The sequence below is a fragment of the Neopelma chrysocephalum genome, unplaced genomic scaffold, assembly GCF_003984885.1.
Source record: "Neopelma chrysocephalum unplaced genomic scaffold, ASM398488v2 Primary Assembly neopelma1_183, whole genome shotgun sequence".
NCBI classification, from domain to species: Eukaryota; Metazoa; Chordata; class Aves; order Passeriformes; family Pipridae; genus Neopelma; species Neopelma chrysocephalum.
In genome coordinates, this window is record NW_020897845.1 from 453,441 (window position 1) to 473,780 (window position 20,340).

The window sequence follows — 20,340 nt, forward strand, 5'->3', positions numbered from 1 at the left end:
GGTCTAAAAACTGACATTAGTCACGAGTGATGTGTAATCACAAAGTTGTGTTCTATCTTGTTTCAAATACTATCCAATTGTTTGGGGAAAACAGCTGAATATTAGATGAGTGAACAGAACCATTACTGCTTAAAAGCACTAGGCAGGAAAGTGCTGAATTCAGACAGTGCTTCCACCTAAAATCTCAGCTATTAGGTTCCCCCCCCCATTTTCTTTTAAAACAAGGAAAGTTACAAGTGAGAGAATTTGTTTGAAGACCAGCTGGGAGGTGCCCAGACCTCTACAAAAACATTCTTTGAAATGGAAACATTTAAAACCCAACTAAACAGAACCCCAATACTTGAATATGTTAAAATACAACCACATTCTGCTTATGCAAAGTAATTGTTCAGTTTACTTTCAATGCCCCTGTGCTCTGGTCTACAAAACATGCATCCATATGCCTAACTTTTAATGATAACTAAATCCACTGATGTCAGCAAGATCAAGAACAAGCCAGTGTTCAGAACAAGAGTATCTGGGTGTATGGGGAGCTGCTGACAGCTGGCTCCTGCAAAGCTTACAGCATCCACAAGCCACTGTTCCTTTCCTGGAATTTGTTTTCAGGATTACCAAACAAAAATTGCAAACAAAAATATAAGCATTATCAATCTGCCAAAGTGTTGGAAAGCAATTACATTCTTCCAAACAGGAAACAATGACCCTGTTAGCCATGTGGCAAAAACAGAGATGCTGTCTTGTCTCTTTGGAATCAAAAATGTTGGTTTTTTTACATTATGACTTCTAGCTCCTTTGGAAATTAAGTATCAAGCTATGAAACTCAATGTTTGGAAGCTCTTCTGTAACTGCATCAGCCTGCAACTTATAAATACAAAGTAAAAGTTATTGCTGACAAAATTACACAGATTTGTTAAACCAAAAGGTTCCAGCTTCTACTTGAGCTGGTTTCAGAGCTGTATCACACAACACTGAATAAGAAATACAGTAATTAAACCAAAATAAACACTAACATAGGAAGACAGGTCTTCATAGTTAAGAAGGAATTTTAAACTGCAAAATATGAAGTCAAGGTTCATTCATTCTGCATTTATCTTGCTGTAATTATATCAGTAATATTACTACCATATGTCCAAGAAAGGAGGGGAAGATTAGGAGTGGAAAAAATGATCTCTAGCCTGATTAAGTCTTAAGAGCTATGGTTTTGTAAAGTATGTTATAAAACAGAAAAGGGCAGTCATTGTCTTGCCCATAAATTCCCATCAGCTCCTAGTTTTCCATCAATCACAATGTATCTGCACATGATTATGAGCTCTAATTAACCAAAACCACCAGAAAGACATATTGTTTCTGTCGTGTCTTCATTCCCCCTCTATCACAATTTCTGCGGGAGACACGGTCATTACTGTCAAAGTTGTGTTAACATAAACCATTGGACACTTATAGACTGGAATCAAAACTTATTCTTAACTTGTTCATAAACTTCTAACAGTCAAATCACAGTAAACTCAGCTTCTCTCATGTCTGGCTACCTTGTACAAGCAGGTGTCAACTATCTCATTGCAAACTTTCTCAAGGTCATCAGTGACTTCAAGTCTGGATCTTACAAAGTCACACAGCTCTTCATTTCCCATAACATCCCAGATACCGTCGCACGCCAGGATGATGAACTGATCGTCTTCTTCTGATCTCTCTATTTCATAAACTTCAGGCTCGGGTGAGACCAGCTGTTCTGTAGGACCTTTCCCATGGACACATTTGTAATCAAAGTCCCCAAGTGCCCTTGAAACAGCAAGGGAGCCGTTCACACGCTGAATCATTACGGAGCCACCTGCATTCTGTATGCGCTCCTTCTCCAGCGGATTGCTCGGTTTGTGATCCTGTGTGAAGAAGTGAACCTTCCTGTTTCGACAAAGCAACCCTCTCGAGTCTCCACAGTTGATGAAGTATGTGTGTTGGGGGGAAATCATGACACCCACAGCTGTTGACCCACTTCTGTCTGCGCCATGTTTCTTCTCCGAGATGACTCTCATGTGTTCATCAATTTGCAGAAAACCTGTTCTGATGCCGCTCTTTACACTTTCCACAGATGGTGGCCCATCTGGCCCTTTAAAATCCTGGTTGCTCGTGATGTGATCTAATAAATGCTCACAGCAGTACTTGGCAACCTGTGATCCAGCGTGCCCATCATATACAGCAAAAAACGACCATCCATCAAGTCCGTTTGGCAAACCGATCACAGCCGTGTGTGCGTCCTCCATTTCCACGCGCCAGCCCTGCATGCTGCTCAGGCCGTAACGGAGCCCGTTCCCTTGCCCCTGGGCATTATGCTTCTCCATCTTTGGCTTGTCTAAAAATGCTCCCATGATGACCTTCCTTCAGTTCTGCAAGGAAGGAAAAAATAAAAAAAAGAAAAGTATTATTAAGATATTTCCTTGTTTGAAAATCCTACTGGAAGCTGTTAAATAATGGCACAAATAATGTTAAGATAAAAAAAACCCAGAGCTGTAAAGCTAAGATTTTTCTGTGTCTTGAGTCAAATTTGCATTGCTTTCATCTAATTTAAACAAGGGCACTACTACTAGCTGAAATGCACTTTCCCTATTTTTGTATTTTCAGCTGTTTCACTTGAAAAATTTATATTCCACTATCATTCATGGTTCTGACAAAAGCCTCTAATATAAGTATGTATGAAATTAGTTTCAAAGAGGACTTGTTCACTGGCACACATCTGAATAGCTGTTCCCTGCAATTACTGAGCCATGAAAGAGTTCAATGTTTCCAGAACAGTGGCATTCCCTAGATCCCTACCTGCTGGCCACAAATTCCTGCTCGAACTCTGCTTTCCTCATAGTGATGGGGAAGTGAAAGCAAACTGATGAGGTTTTCTTTTAGGGAAGCAGGTTCAGGGGGTTTCGGTTTGGTTTGGTTGTTTTTTTTTTTCAAACAGATAAATGATCTCAATGACCAAGATGATGCCAGAGTCTGCGTAAAGGAAAAAGCAACACTGGATAATCTAGGAGCAGGGCTGGGAAGGAACAGAGCAGCTGTCCCTTTAGGCAGCAGCAAGCCATTAGTTTGGCTCAGCCATCTTGTGAAAGCTCATCCTTAGATTTTCGGTTAAATTACGCAGCAAGCTTCTCAGATGTCTGTGCTGCAGATTTACTTAAAACCTTAATGTATTCATGCTTCACTGAAAGACAACTGCCCCTGACAAGTCTGAGGAAATCTGTTTGGAAATAAAATCGCATGCATTGTAAATTCATGTGTGAATCAAGATTCAAGCCAGACCAATACACTGCACACCCTCTCCTCCTCCACCTCCTCATTGGGATGTGATGCAGCAAATATTTGTGCTTAAGAGAATAAGAGTTATATTTGCAGGCAGCGTCAACTGACTGGTTTATCTTCATGGCTTTCACACCCTAACCACCCAACCCACCCTTCTAATCCACATTGGGTTATTTGTGCATTCATTATTAAAAAAACATACAAAATAGGTCACACATTTTACATACTTGCAAATTGTGCCCTGGGAAGCATCAAAGACTCTGCAAATCACTGTTATACAATGCAAGGTAATGGAACAAGATTATGAGCTTTTCTATTTGAAGACAGTGGGCAAAAATTAACTGTGAGAAGAGACTCTGAAACACATTTTACCTGAGGCCCAACTAAGCAGCTGCACTGGCAGAAAAATCAGTACACCAGGGGCTTTGGAAATGTTTAACTTGCATGTGGAATATATTTGACCAGTTTTCCTAAGTGACCACATCACTTTTTGATAACATCACTCTCTAATGCAATACAGCACCAGTTATAAGTGACACCATACATCCAACAAAGCTTTTCACATAGCTTTTTTCCAGCCACTATCAACCTTTCTAAAACATCTGTGTTAGAATAAACAGTCAAGAAATGTTTATATTTGATCTCACCACAACAGTGATTCAAATGTGAGGCACGGGGACTGGTTATACACTCTCTGGCTCACAAGCTTTGTTAACAAAAACAAAACACATACTTCAGCGGGATGGAGATGGCAGCAGCAGCAATACACCTCTGCTTCCTCTCACCCCAAACCCTGCTCTGAAGTTCTGTCTCTTCTCAAGCAAACACAAGATATTGATGCCCAAGCAAACTGTAACTAACCAACAAAACAGAGTGTGCACCGAGCGTGTCTTGTGTCCCAGCACATGCAGGAGAGGTTCACATTACTGCAGTTGCTAGGAAAAAAATATGACTTAGACTTTTTTATCTTCACATGCAACTCTACTGAAGTCAGAGTGATCAAAATAATTACAGAATGCTGCCATACATCACATGGGGAATTATTTTGCAGAATAATACTTTTTATTCATTCCACGACAGCAGCAGAGTTTAACACCTCACACTTTTTTATTGTCAAAGAGATCATAAAACAGAATGCAGATATTCAATTATTTCATCTTTAGAGCTCAAAAAGCAGAAACTGCCCTGGCAAATACCACATTTTCGTGAAGTATTTGACATTATTGACGTGTTTGAAACAAAACAGAAAAGATTAAGAACAGGATACAGTTAAACTGACCACAAGCACTGTCAAAATTTGGACACCAAAATTGGCAGTGCTCCTTCTGATCTCTCACCTTACTAAGTACACAAGATCCAGAGTTGTGCTTTGTAAGCAGTCTGTCCTGTTTAGTAGTTTATCATGTAAACCCCAATAAAAATACACACAGACAGGCCACATGAAGTTTTAACAACTCCTACAGAACTGCCAGCGCACTTCCAAAGTTAACAAATCCACTCTCCATTTAAAAACCACGTTTTTAAATCCCTCCCCAGAAGGTAACCTGAAAGCTGGGGTTCTTCTAAATTAAGCCTTGCAGGTGAGATGTTGACCCAGGATCCTTCAAGGGTGTCAGTTCCCACCATGGATGTGAATACAAGCAGGCAGAATAAAACCACAATGTGGTCATGCAACAACCCCTTTAGAAATTATCCCCAGCCCATGGCATGAAGTGACCACCTGCAGAAACTGCAATAACAGAGTGCACTTGATGTCCCTGCAACACTCCAGCCAATCATACTTCCACCAGAACTTCAGTCTAAACCTGCAGGAAAGCAGGCCAAGTTTTCAAAATCCTCACTGTATCCAAAGAGAAAGCATCATTTACTTGTGGATAGAACGAACATGCCAGGCTTTTAGGTTTTTCCTAGAATTTCAATTCTCATTCAGAAAAAATTGAGTCAAATATGACCAATCTGAATTCTTAGGAGTTGGAAGCTACCTGCTACTTCTCCCCCCACACCCTTAAGTGTGGTTAAAACCTGAAAAATTTAGAGAGTCTTGGTTATAAAAAAAAAATAAAATCTTAAGTTTTAAAAGAAGGGACAGACACACACACAAAGACTGATGTAAGAAAGCCGTGCCTCCTTCCTACTAAAAATACCTTTTAGACTTGTTTTTGAGTCCTTATCTATGGAAATATCTTTCACACACCAGTGTCTACCTAAATTACCAGTACAGTTTTTCATTCTTTGATGAGGTGCTTTGTGCACTACAGTGATTAAGTTGGAATGACACCTTTGGTTAAGCATTTAACTCTGTATGCAAATCTGATTAACCTATAGCAGTGCAAGTGCCCAAGTTACAGCATGACTTTGTTATGTAAAAACACTACAGAGACGTCAGACCCAGAACACACTGCATGCACCATGTGCAATACATAAAGGAACAGATCCTGAACATGGCCTAACTTAGCCACTCTTTATATTTCTTTAGTCATCTTTCTTAAGAGGAGTCCTCATTTTATGACTTTCATTCTCCAAATAATTTTACTACCCTTTCCCTTCTTAACCCAGCCACACATTTCTACAATCATGTTAGAAAACTGGTCTCGTAGCAGGAGATACAACCAGTCCTCTACTCTGGAAGCCTCAGCTTCTGGGATGCTTGAATAATTCACATGTGCTAAAGGAGAAGACATTCTTCCTGCTCCTATTAATGGCAAAGTAAGAGAAAATGCACTTTAATCATGAAGTTTAGTGGCAAAGATACATCATCCACTTTTATTTTCTTAGAGAAGGACCATTCTGAACAGTACTATAAGGGTGGTGCCTCATAAAAAGATCAGAGGTGCAACATTTTCTTCAGAAATGGCAACTAACCCATCTAGCACAGCAAATACCACAACAATTAGCCAAGCAAACTTCAATTTTAATCTAATTTAATCTGATTCTTTGTTTACCATCTCCATATCAGGGACTTGCATTAGTTTTATGTCCTAAAAAAGAAGAGCTTTCTGCAGTCAAAGTTTCTGGATTTTGGCTCTGAAGAACAGAGAGGACCCCTGTGAACAGAAACAAATATGCAGGAGACACATCTATGAGTGCATTTAAACCCTGAGTTCTGAAACCCTGATTTTGTGGAGGTCAAACTGAAGGACAGCATCTACAACAAGTGCACGGAGAACTCAAGCTGCAGTTTGCAGACTGGAGGAAAAGCAAGAATACTGTACAGGGCCTATAAAAATCAACACAAGTAACAAGACCTTGGATAAAGCACAAGAGTGCCAAAATTCAAAGGACTGCAGCATTAGAAACAAAATTGAAATAATGAATGGAGCATGCCAAAGAGTCAGTAGCTAAAACTCCTTGAAAATAGACACAACTGGAGAACAGAGTGGCAAAGAAAAGGAGAGTAATTAGTATACCAGACCATGGACAACCAGGGACAACCACAGATACATCACTGGAATGCATGAAATCTCTTTGCCCCTTCATTTGTTCCTCAAATTGTGCTATCCAGGCAGCACAACTGTAATGCCTTCTGATACACTGGAAAATAAATTTTACTGTTTGGGTATTTGCTTATTGATTTGCTTGAAGGTTCAAGTGAAGGTAAGTTCTACATTGTTCACAAAGGACAGTTAATGTAACTCCACATACCTCTATAAAAATACAATTTATTTTTCCAAGGAATTTGGACAAGGATTCGATCGTTTCGTCCAAGAAAAATAACTACCCCCATCTGAAACTTGTACTTCAACAATATGTAAATTAATAATCCTCTTAAAACAATGTGCAAGTTGTATTCCTTCCACTAGGATAAGCTGCTTATATGAACCACACTGAAGTCACAGGCACTTGTTCTAACTAAGCTGAGAAATACCCCCATACTCCAATTTCCTGGAACAATTCTCTCACTGACATTACAACCCTCGTGTTGTAATGAGCACCATAAAGAAAGATTACAACCTTTACTTGAACTGCAGGACACAGAGCAAGTCACCAAATTATACAGACTGCTACTGAATAGAAAAAGGGCATTTGTTCAACTTCAACTCCAGCCTGATCCGCAGAATTTTTCCCTCTGCCTTAAGCAGGCTGGATGCAGTAGCCAGACAGCACGGAATTGTGCAAACGTGGAAACATTTTCAGGAGTTAGAGCCTGTTGAATGAAAAACTGACAGAATGTACTGGATGCCCCAAATCAATTAATTTTAACAAACAACATGTCAGAGATCATCCCAGGGATCGGAAGAATGACTAAAATAAAACAGAACACGCAGATGAGGAGACATAATTACACCACAGTCATGGGCTGAATGAAGTCATGAAAAAGCTTCTTGCCAATGAAACTATTTTAAAACTATTGGAGGCTATATGACTGAGTTCTGGCACTTACAGCTCAAAACATCAGTAAAATACTAAAAAATTACAGTTGATGTTTCTGAATGTGTACTTTCAAATACAGGAATAAATGGCCAACTAGGAGACAGGAATTTTCTATGAAAAAGATGTAAAAAAAAAAAAAGAAATACAGAAGCAGGGCTATTTGAATAAACATGGACTAACACAGAATTTCCTCACCAGAACATTTGCTTCTTGGGGATGCAACTGTAGTCTGTGTTACACTGCAGTAAGACAACTGCGAAGGGAAGAACATAAGAAACTACCCAGGCTTCTAATAACATCAACAATTTCTTGGTTTAGGAGAGATGTAGGAGCTGTGGCATGTGGCAGACAAAGGGAACAGGAAAAGGCAGACAGCTGGAAACATTAGTTTAAAGAAAGTAAAGAGAAATATCAAACCTCTCAGAAACAGGCCTTTGGACAGGCAAGAACATCTACACATGGATGCAAGTGAAAGACAGGACAGGAAAAAAAAAACAACCCAGAGTAAGCAAGTTAATGACTTTGTGTGCATGAGGGAAAGTATGAACTGCTCCAAAGTTTCTCAACTTACCCTCCCTCTCTCCTGGTAATTAAAATGCAACAGTGATTGCAATTACTACTTCACAGCGCAGCAGAAAACACTAAATCGCTGCACCTCTGCTACAAACACCTCCGAGCTCTGACTGTTCAATAGCTGGTCCAAGGCACTGCCATTTCACCAAGCTGGGTTGTTTTGCAAGTTCTTTTGTTTTTTTAAACATAACCTCTCTTCTGCTCAAAATCCCTTCTCCTTCCTAGGAGCTGACAGCCTTTCCAAATGCCTCCCTGTACTAAGTAGCAAAATATTTTATCCCACGTGGTGTGTATGGCAGGGCAGGTAGGATTTAGGAGAGGATTATTAAAGGCTTCTGGAACACAGAAGGTAACCATTCCTGAGTTAACACCCTCCCTCCAACAACATGTTTCAGCTTCTTCTTAAAACATCATTTTCTGTTCCTACCTACCTTTCCTGCAGACAACTAAACCTGTTCCAAGGTTAAACTAGAAGCTTCTCAATATGAATGTGTTTTGGCTGAGGTTCAAACTCTCTCCAGCAGAGAGATGTGTAATCTGATTTCTGAAAAAGGAAGTCCTGGACATTGAAAAAGATAATTCACCTCTAACAAATTGTTCCTGTAGAAATTTGGAAGACAGTGATGTAGTTTCAAGATTTCTTTACGGAGTTAATTTTGCAATATAGTCAGTTACTGAAGAAAATAATTTCTTTCCAGAATCACTGGGACCACTGCTGGGAATGAAAAAAAAAATAAAAAATCACTACATTGATTCTGAGAGGAGTTACAACTTGCATCCACAAGCAGCAGTCACTCATCAGGATCCTAACATGACTGGCACCCTCAGAACACGATTAAGGGAGTATTTCTTGGCCCAAATAGAATTTTTACTTCTTTCTAAATATTCATACTATAAACTACAGGTGGGAAGGCATAAAGAAAAAAACCACACTAGGCAGCAGTACCAGAGTATGAGCAGCCCAATCACCATGAAAAACTATGTAGACAACCAAAATAGTACAAACAAGTACTACGAAAATCAATGAGGTAACTCTGCATAAATTCATATGCTGCTGTCTGAGCAGTATGAGAACGAAAACACCAAGGTCCTCGCTTGAAAGCATTAATAAGCAAAAAACATGCCCATGCTGGTGGTTAGTTCAGCACCTTTCTGGTTATACTTCTTTTTCCAAAGATTTCTTACTTAAAAGTGTAGGAAGATAAACAAAAGACACCCATTTTAGACACTAAGCTTAGACAACCACTTTGTTAATAGGACAGACACTCCTGCAGACTCCAGCCAAAATTCAAAGCCCCATTGAAGCAACTGCAAAAAAGAACTGTAAGATCTAAGGAAGCTGCAGTCTACGTAGACAGAAGTCAGGAGAAATAAAGGCCTTGCTTCATTTTATATATCAATGAGATGCAGTAAGATTCAAATTTTTTGAAAGAGCAAGGCAAAGAAATGAATTTTAAGGATTCCAACCAAACTGCTCATGTCAGGGCTATGCAGCCATTCCAACAGAACCACGCACAGCAATAGTTTCACCACAAAGAAAACATGGGTGAAAAGGAAACAGAAAAAGACAACCCAGAAGAATGGAGCTACAGTAAGTCACGAAAGTTGATTTACAATTTTTTCCAGTATTTGTAATACCACAAGTGCTCTGTCACTGTCATCTCTCATCATGACAGATCATTACCCCATTCCTGGACACTGTAGGCCTAATTGAAAATTCTTATTTGAGTACAAGTCACCTAAAGTCCAAGAATAGAACAGACCTGAACATACCAAAAGCTTCAAATAATAGCCAAAACACCCCTATTCTTTAAATTTCTTTTTTTGATCTCTCATTTACAGTCTCAGCATCTTCATTCACTGTACTACCAATCACAAAATTCCTGCCATTAAAAAAAAAAGTGTAAGATTCACAGAGGAATGCTTTATTTAGTGGAAGAATCACATCACTCCACTACTATTTCTCTGTCAGAAAGAAAAAAACAAACCCAACCAAACAAAAAGCATTTGCTTTTTTTATCAAGTTCAGCTAAACCTATTTAGAAAAATCAAGACAGAATTGGAGTCATAGCCTGTCCTGCCACGACCCAAGAGAGGAAAGTGAAGATATTGGTTGAAAAGCCTCAAGACCAGGATGGCTTATTGGAATAGCCAGAACTGCTCAGGATGTTCCAATGTGACTGGAGCGAAGTCAAGCTGCTGCCAATTTGTCTTTGTGTTTTAGCTGAAGTGTTAAAATAAACCAGAAAAAAGATGCTCCATGGAAAAAGGTCCCAATGGGATTATTCGCTGAGACGCAAAAAACAAAGGGAGGCTTGAATAACTACAATTTAAAAAACAACAACACAGCAATTGCATTAACTGAACTATTCCTGAAATATTGAAACAAAAATTACTCACAGTCACTTTCAGTTCAGGAAACTGCCACATTTTTTTCAGCCAGTATTGTTATCTGTAGTAATGTGGACAGATTCTTATAAACCCCCTTCATCCTTCTGTCATACTGATTCACTGATAACCTCACCACAAATATTCTGAAAATTAAGTTAATACAGTCCTATATACTTCAAGAAAACTGAACACATGGACTCATCCCACAACCTGCTCTTTAATTTTTCCTCTCTGTGTCTCCAGTTTCTCACCAAGGTCACTGCTCCCTTTAAAAAATAATTACTTAAAGTTTTCAAACTTCAGATCTTCCTAACTTCAACAAGAAGCATCAGCCACCTGTTTGTGATTTGTCTGATGAGCCATTTATTTATCAATATGGAAGAATGAGACCCAAGTGAAAAAAATAAAGTTTATACACATAGTGCTCGGGAATAAAATAAACTATTTAGAGAAAATGCCACCACTGTGTATGTGCCCAATGATTAGAAGATGATGTTTGTATGAAGGCCCCAAAATTTCCTGTTTAGTCAAGTACTCAATATTATGAAATAAAACACAAGCAATTTCCCAGCACTTTCACTTTACATGAAAATATTAGTGGGGTTCTGATCTCAGCAATATTAACACTATTCTGGTGAGGCTACAGGAAAAGCAGCTACAGGAGGGACTTAAAACCTGATGACTACACACGGGAATAAAACGGCAATAAAATAGGAAATGTTGCGAAGTGTACAGCTGTAACCTGGCTCTGCTTGCAAGGAAATGACATCAAAACTATGCCAGGAGCACATTAAGACCTGGAAGTCAAATCCTCAAAGCTTAGGAAAAGCTGGAATTTGTTCATTTGTACATACACAGAGCTTTGATTTATAAAGCTCTTTTGCCCTCACATCCCCAGTATTCCTATTTCATTAAAGAACAAAATTAGAGGATGACTACTGCAATAAAGTAGATTTTCTCCCCAAGACTGCATAAAAATATAAAAATGAGATATTAAGATAAAAAAACCCACTATTGTTTTAGCCTTTTATGCAGACAGAACCTTTTAGGACAGGTTTTCCTCTGAGGGGCACAGCGATTACCAAGTTCACTTCTATCAGCACAGAGATGATTTGCCCCTGATGAACAAGGCAGTAAAGGTGCTCTGCTCAGTCCAAGAGTTCATCACAGCTCTAAACACTCTGGTCACTAAATGACAGTCATTGTCAATTCACTTGTTCTTCAAAATATAAGCAATGCTAATTTCCAGCACTGCCCAAGCTCACAGGGCCTCACTCTGCAGCCTCAGAACAGTTCTTTACAGAGAGGAGCAGTACAATATTTTTAAGAAGGGTCTGTCCAAATACTCACTAGAATCGACTGGGGGAACCAGAAAATTACTGACTGATAGAAACTGCTTCCTTCTTCATTAAATTTTCCTACAATTTAATGCTAAGTGCTTACCTGCCCACAGTTTTCCACATCCTGCACCCCTTTCAAAGACTGGGTTTTACTCAATAGCTGGAGAATTCCTTGAGCTCATCTCCAAACACAAAGAGCGTGGGCACAGTTTACATTTCTCGTGGCTATTGCCATTTTAGAGTAAAAAATTTCTAAGTAAAAAATACCACAGAACGTTATGGACAAATAAATTGCTATGATACATGGTCAGGAACACAGGCCACCATTCAAATTCCAGAGCACAAGTACAGCTGGCAGTTAAAATGAATTGCACACACAGAGACAGAAAATCCTTCAAGTTACAGCTGAGGCCCAAACATGAGAACACATTTCATCCTCTAGGTCACAGTCCAGCAAGGCATTTAAGCATGAGAGCAACATCACACATCTGAGTAGCCCCACATAATTCAGTGGCACGTGGAGTATCAGCATAAGCACACTGAAGTGCTTTGCTTTATTTAAACCACAGCTATCAAAATACAAGTCATGTTACATCTGAGTTTGTTGGGTTTGTAAACTATTATCTTTGAAGACTTTAGAGAGCTTTTTACCTACTAAAATAGTCTTACCTGAACTGAGAACTAATCTGTTTAGCAACAAAGAGGATAATGTACTTTTTCCTCTATGTGTAAACTGCTTTTCTCCACATTTCAATACCGAAACATGGTTAGCCAGTTTGGCTTTTTCCTTTGTATCACTCTTAAATGCTCTTTTGATATATATACATATATCCTGATACAAAGTTTACACTCTAAACTGTAGAAGTGTACTTCACTGGATGTGCCAATGAAGGAAGTTTTTATTCTGTTGTTTTAGTCACATCTAAACACTTTTTGAGGAGAGCTGTTAAAAAAAATCTGAGCAACTGTTTCACATATTTGTAAACACACTCTGTTTTACAGACTCCAGCAGCAAGCCGAAATATCCATCAGTGAATTTTACCAGTATATGTGTTTAAACACAAACAGAAATAAACGAATAAATAAGACAGAGACTTGAGAGAAATCTGTAACTTAAATTTGTGGTTTAACACCAGTAACACTCAGTGGTTACTACCTCTACTCAGGAACAAAAATCAGCCTGCTCACTCCCATGGTATCACATTTGCTTTCTCCTCCTGCCCTGATTACAGTTTTCTTGGTCTAAACATTCTTCTTCGTCTTAAGAGTCAAATGATTTACTCTGGCAATATTAAATCTTAATAAATGCTAAATGGTTCCTTCACAGACAGCAACATCATGAAGCTACAAGTAGATAATGTTACCTCCACTGTGATTCACATCACATCATGGCTCAAATACATGAATTCTCGTTAAACAACATTTTTTAGCCTCTGGCTAATGGAATGTATATAAAATGCCATAAAATGTAAATTTACCTACATTCCCTGGACCTTCTAAATATCCTAAGAACACCGGCATTTTTTCAGGGATTACAAATCATACACACATACTTGGTACTTTGCCATTCATTCAATGAAGACCACTAGAGTTAAGCATGTGAAATTTTACAGAGGTTTATTTCTTATCCCAGTATTTTAAACTGAAATTTGGATCATGTGACTAAAACTACGGAGATCAGCAAGAATTCAGCAACAAAGTAGTATCCAAAAGGAGCTTAATTTTCAAAAAACCAAATGAGACTACAAGTTGCATCATTTAGAAAAAACAGATGATAAGTCAATTCTTTTTTTTTTTAAGTAAAAGTCAAGTATGATTTATGAGAAAAGAGGAGCAAAAATCATGAAGGGCCACATGCAGTAACAAGAATAAATGCTGTTTGGCTCAGGTTTACCTATGATAAGCCACTACTCTTGACTTCAAACACTGCTACCAGTCAAGTCTTAAAAAGGCCTCTGGTTTGCAGAGACAAAATGAATACAATTATTTTACAGTACTTTCCATTCCAAAACTTGCTTATTTAATAACACAACCTGCATCATTCCATCACTTGATTGCAATGCAGTTCTGCTTAGCCAATTATGTAAGTATTTTTTACATCAGAACAGACCTGAACACTTAAAAATTAAGTCAATAGCAACGTCAATATTTTTGTAAGAAATACGTTGTTCTTAAATGACTTATATATTTAGGTCATCTTGTGAAAGCAGCTGCTTTATGTTCCATAGTTTCACTAAAAAGGAAAAGTGCAATAAGATCTCTTATTGACAGCTGCATTCAAAAACATACCAGTTACATAAGTTTGCAAATTATACTGTGACAGAGTTAAATTTCTAAGCATTTTAACGACAGTACTCAAAATGCTGTCTCAGCAAGAATGACTCAACTCCACCACTTAAGCTGCACTCCAGATAAGAAGCAACTAGCTCGATTTTATAGAAAAAAAAAATTTAGTATTCTGCTTTAATTCAAATTGCTCTGAGTTGTGCTTGTTTAGACCTGTAAACTTCACCAGTCATTTGGCATTTCCATCTCTCCTCCTCTGTTTCAACAAAAGTAACTTAAGCTTACCTACAGACAGTTTAGGAAATACTTGGAACACAGGAATAGTTTTCTACTGTACCTCAAGGGGAGAGATTTGCCAGACAACCACCAACCAGAGGAATAAACCTGTAAACCAGAGCTAGGCCTTGCCTTTATACGACAAAAACACGGCTATGCCAAACAGTTAGAGAGGACAGAGCAGCTCTCTCCACATTTATCCGAGGCTTTTATCAGAGATCTCTGTGAGAAAAACATTAATAACTGGCATGATGCATCAGCAAGTCTTCTTACTCTTAGCCCAGTCTCATATACAAAAGGTAGACCCAGAAATGCCTGGAAGAGAGAACTTTAGGAGCAGCTGTCCCTACCCCAGGCAAAAATGCTGGTAACACCTACCAAAACTGCTGTCCTTCAACACCTTCCTTGTGATTGATACTGTGATTGGAGAGGTAAAGTGTAAAACTTCCCTGAGCCATGTTTCTTCCCCCATCCTATGTCTCTGATGTCATTCATAGAAAAAACTATGAATAGTAACAGAAGGGAAGGTATCACAGAAGAAATGCGGGTAGAAATTGCACAATTCTTGGTCATTTGGCAACTCACACAGGGTCCTGAGTAACAGCAGCCAACCAGCCTTAATTGCACTGGTACTTCACAAATCCTGCTTCAGCCACCTAACCACTGGAACAGCTCAGGAAAGTGCTACACGGGCTCACATTTGGGAAGTAATTTCCTAGAATCACAAGAGTTAGAACTCTTACTTTATAAATTCATTCTGTTTACTCTGATGCTAAACATCCCAGTCTAAGGGAAACATACCACCTACCTTCCTTCTAGCTACTGTTCTCGGTGGTCTAAAACCACCTTCTGCTTAAAAAAAACAAAACCAAAAAATTCCTTTGGATGACATACAGGACCTTAAACCTTAGGGTTACTAGACAGGTCCCCAATGACCAGCACTTTCTCATTCGACAGAAGGTACAGCTCAAAAAAAATCTAATTCTTCCCAAGTGCTAGTGTAGACTTAAACATTAGTTTTGCAACAACGAAAATTTTGCCATCCACATGGGCAACGCTGAAATATTTTAATCGTACTAAATAAATACAAATACGTATCGAACAGGCGTCTGCAAAATCAATTCCCGTGAAAAACTACTAACCTCCAGCCGGTCTTAAAGCTGTATCACAGCTACCAGCACACAATCTAATGTAACAAAAAGCTTTAGACGTATGCTCAGAACCTCTGGCATTTCACACGCAAGCCCAATTAACCCAGCACAACTTTCTCATGCAGGGGGGGAGCGCTCGGTTCCACGGACTTTTACCACGCAGGCCGTGACAGATCACAGACCGTCACAGCGCAACCTTTGCTCAACGACATTGTTTTCAAAGGCACCGAAATCTCTCCCGAACTTTAAAACGCCCGAAAGGCGTTGGCGAGGGGAAGCCGCCCCGCTGCATCACTGTGTCACTATTCGGGGAGCGCTTGATGCTCCGACCCTCGCCAGGGTGGGGTGCTTTATAAATAGATGCGTGATGGTTTGTATTTTTTTTTCTCCTTCCCCAGTGCCGTGCCCCGAGCGTTTTGGGTGGCGATGGGAGAGAGCAGGCTGTTTATAGCCTTTTATTTAATGAACTCTGGGCGAGGGAAGGGGGGGGCAGGGAGAAAGGGAAAGCTGCTGGTTTTCTACCTGAGCCAGGCCCAGCCCGCGCTCCTTGCCCTCCTCTCCCGGTGCTCGGGGGGGGGCTGCGGGGACACCCCCGCCCTCAGCACCTCAGTAGGCGCTGCAATGCAGGGGCTGCGCGGGGGGGGGGGTCCCGGCAGCGGCGTTATCCCAGAGGGATCGCACCCCCATCCCCGTTCCCATTCCGATTCCATCCCGGCTGTGCCGCCGGGGATGGCGCCGGGTTCCTCACGCCGCCCCCCCCGCCCCCGCGCAGCCACCCCCGGTTGTTTACGGGCCCCGCCGCCCCCTCACGGCGCAGCGAACACTCACCGCCCCGGCCGCGGGGTCTGCGCCGGCTCCGCGGGCAGGGCCGCGCTCCCGCTCCCGGCGGTGAAGGACGGGGACAAGGAGGAGGAGGAGGAGAAGGAGGAGGAGGAGGAGGGGGGCACCCGGCTGGCGGCCTCGCCTCAGCTCATTCACAGGGCGGCTCTGTGCCCAGGGGGAGCCCAGCGCTCATCTCGCCCCCACCGCCGCCGCCGCCGCCGGCTCCCCCCTCCGTCCCCGGGTCCCCCGTCCCCCCCCGGCCCGAGCTGCCCCCGCGCCCACCCGCGCAGCGCCCCCGCGGAGCGCCGGCCGCGGACGGACGGACGGACACACGGACGGACACACGGACGCTCTCGCGCTGCGCCGCTGCCGCCGCCGCCTCCGCCCCTCTGCGCAGGCGCGCGCGCCGCAGGGGAGGGAAGGGGGAAGGTGCGGGGGGGGGGGGGGGGGAAGAGGAGAGACGGGAGCGCGCGCGCGCGCCCCAGCGCGCCCTTTCCCTCCTCGTTCTCACCCCCGTTAAAAATAAAAAAAAAAGAACACGAAACACTTCCCCTCCCCCCAAAAAAGAAAACAAATAAGCGACAAACGGAGGTTTTTCGTGGGGTTAAAAAAAAAAAAAAAAAGGAGGGAGAGGAGGGGAAAAAAAACCCCAGCGCACCCCGGCGGGTACCCGGATGTGGGAGCGGGGCCGTTACGGGTATTACATCACCCTCCGCCCCGGGTCCCGCGCCGCGCCGCGCCTGCGCGGGACCGGCGCGAGGGGCGGTGACGTCACCGGCCCCACCCCTCTCCCTGAGGGATGAGAGCGGCGCGAGAGCGAGAGGCGGCAGTTCCCGGTTGGCGTCCTTGTCCTGGTGTCAGTCCCGGGCCCGTGGCGGCAGTAGCTCAGCCCACCTGAGGGCGATGGAGCCGCCGGGCGGTGGGTTCAGAGGCGCTGGGGGCATCAACTTCGTCTTCCTGAATCACAAAATCAGTTAGGTTGGAAAAGACCTCTGAGATCATCTGTGATCCAACACCACCATGTCAAACAGACCATGGCACCAAGTGCCACGGACAGTCTTTCCTTCAACACGTCCAAGGACCGAGACCCTGCTGCCTCCCTAGGCAGCCCGTTCCAATGTCTAATTGCCCTTTCTGTGAAGAAATTACTCCTGATGTCCAACCTAAACCTCCCCTGGCGCAGTTTAAGACTTATGTCCCCTGGTCCTGAGGGATATCCTCTTACCCGCCTGAACCGGAGCCCCGCAGGTTTTCCCGCTGGAACCACGACCGCTGGCAAAATCAGCAGCGGATTACCAGTAATGAACGCATAATGGGTTTAATAATCCCACGGTGTTCAGCCACCTTTTGATCGAGGCTGGCCTGTGGACAAAAGGGACGGCGGTGTGCTCAGGCTGTGGCAGAGACTCCCCCCGACAGTCTGCAGAGAACAAACTGAGAGGAAAAGCTTGTAGACAGCCCACTGTTCGGTCTCAAGAAGGAGGGGATGCCTGAGGAGGCTGCGATGGGAGAGGGGTGGTTCGGGGGGGAACTGCTAATTCCGGCAAGCCGTGGTTAAACCTTGTGGCTGGGGATTTCCGAGCTGGAGTGGGTGCCAGGAGGAGGGAGTGCTTCAAGGAGAGGATTAGGAATGCACAGGAGCTGTGAGGTTGTAAAGAAGGAATTGAATGCGAAGGGAGAGATGCTGAGGAGGACTGGGAAAGGTGAAGTGGGTGCTTAGCAAGCTTGTCTACTCTAGGTAGTTTCCATCTTAAACAGCAACGACAGCAAGCAGCCATACATGTAATGGCTTTACATTGAAAGAGAGTAGGTTTAGATTTGAAATTAGGGTGAAATTCTTCACCGTGAGGGTGGTGAGGCACTGGCACAGGTTGCCCAGAGAAGCTGTGGCTCTCCCACCCCTGGGAGTGTTCAAGGCCAGGCTGGATGGAGCTCTGAGCAACCTTCTAGTGGAAGGTGTCCCTGCCCATGGCAGGGGGATTGGAACAACATGGTCTTTTAAGGTCTCTTCCAACCCAAACCATTCTAGGATTCCCTAAAATGAATGTTTGGAAAGCCCTCCAATTGCTGGTTATGTTCCCATTTTGGATACCTATCGGTGCAACTTCAGCAGGGACTGAGGGCAGTTTATCGAGGGCTTTTGCACAGATTAGACCAACAGCAAAGCCCTACCCAGAGATAGCTAAAAGATCTGCGAAAAATCCAATAAAACCTCATAGTTGTGGGGCTTTCCTGTGATAGATAAACTGACCGTGTTTCGGCGCGATTACAAAATCTCCAGTTCCCATTGCTACCTGTGCCTGGACGGAACGTTTGGACCCAGTCTCCCTGTATTCACCCTAATCGTGATTGTTATCACGATACTGAGCACTGCTTGGTAGTGCTGATCATTCTGTTAATGATTCAGGGCCTTTGATTTAGAAATTTCGGGCTTTTGTATTTAAATGCAGTAAAATCTGTTAGTGTAAACAAACCTTTAGAGAGATTTAAATGCAAAATATACTGAAAATATGCAGCATATTCCACAATGAAAGGGAGATTATGGAAGGTGGTGGAGTAATTCCCATAATCTTCGTCAATGCAATTTTGAATTTCTTTTTGGTTTCCAAAGATAATTGATTACAATTTGAATGCAGTTCAGGTTTTTAAAGCTGCATTTCCCTTTCTCCTTGCCTTGCCTTGCTTGGCCTCGCTTTTCCTTGCCTTCCCTTCCTTTTTTTCCTTTCCTCCCCACCGCCAAATCTACAATATACAGCCAAGGTAGAGGTTACACAGAATTCCTGCAGGCATGTGCCATGTTTCTTTAACCTCTACACTTAAACATAAATTTAATTTTTCACCCTCCTTTTCCACTTTAATAAATCTCTCCTAACACTTTGAATTATATACAATCATGGGTTTCATTTAGATTCCATGTTATCCACAGCTGTGTTTTGAGTGGTTTTTATTTTAAATAAAAGTGATTGAAAACATGGCTCCGCATATTGTTTTGTGATGTCCCAGTTTTAAGCTGCAGGAATGTAATGACAGCAGAGAGTTTGCTGCTGTCATTTTCTATTTATATGCTTTTTCAGGGGAAATTGGATGCAGTCAAATTACCACAATATTTTCTTAAAGTGTAACTTTTATTTAGTTTCCTAGTTTTGCTTGGCCTGTTGTGCTGACAGTGGTAATAAATATTTGCAAGAAGTTCAAACATCACTTTTAATTAGGATAAAACATCTGCGTGTAACATATCCCTCTACTAACTTATTTGTAGCTGATGAGACTACATCTCCCAATGTACAACTCTTTATTTTCTCTTTAGCCGTTCATCAAGTTGTGATACAGATGGCTGGGACCTGTAGTCACTAGAGTCATTAGCACCACAGCAATAAGAACCATTGTGAAACTCAACACTGTGTCATAAATCATTAATGAGTTATCGAGAAGAGTCGTATTTCACTGTTTGGAACAAGAAAATTCTTTTAGCTTTATAAGGCATATTTTAAATGATGTGCTGCTCCACAATCTATTTTTGGAGAATATTATTTTTGGACAATTCTGTTTCCTGTCACAGCTTTAAAAAAGTCTTTAGATGGATAGTAATTGCCAAGAGTATTTCTAAAAAAAAAAAAAAAAAAAAAAAAAAAAAATCTAAGTATCTAAATAAACAGATATTTGCCACCTATGCACATTTGGTTATTGCAGACAGGAGGATGATTTTGTCCAATCTATTCATTAAAACTCAATTTAGAAAATTCCACACTTAGCCCAATGAAGCCGTTCCCAATGACATCATTTCCCATAAAAAGAGAAAATGGGACCGCAGTTGCTACTGGGATCACATGGCAATGTGCTTT

General features: G+C 41.7%; 1 protein-coding gene across 4 annotated transcripts in view; it reads right to left on the reverse strand.

Moving 5' to 3' along the window:
- PPM1A (protein phosphatase, Mg2+/Mn2+ dependent 1A) overlaps positions 1–16,748 on the reverse strand; it is a 34,741-nt gene extending 17,993 nt beyond the window's left edge. For 3 of the 4 annotated variants that reach the window (XM_027702401.1, XM_027702398.1, XM_027702397.1), the window contains exons 1-2: positions 16,505–16,748; positions 1,530–2,381 (exon numbers count right to left, since the gene is read on the reverse strand). In XM_027702401.1, the coding sequence (XP_027558202.1) occupies positions 1,530–2,363 (834 nt within the window). In that variant the 5' untranslated portion in view covers positions 2,364–2,381; positions 16,505–16,748. The remainder of the gene's footprint in view (positions 1–1,529; positions 2,382–16,504) is intronic. The other variant, XM_027702399.1, reaches the window with a different exon arrangement.
- Positions 16,749–20,340: the final 3,592 nt, after the last annotated feature.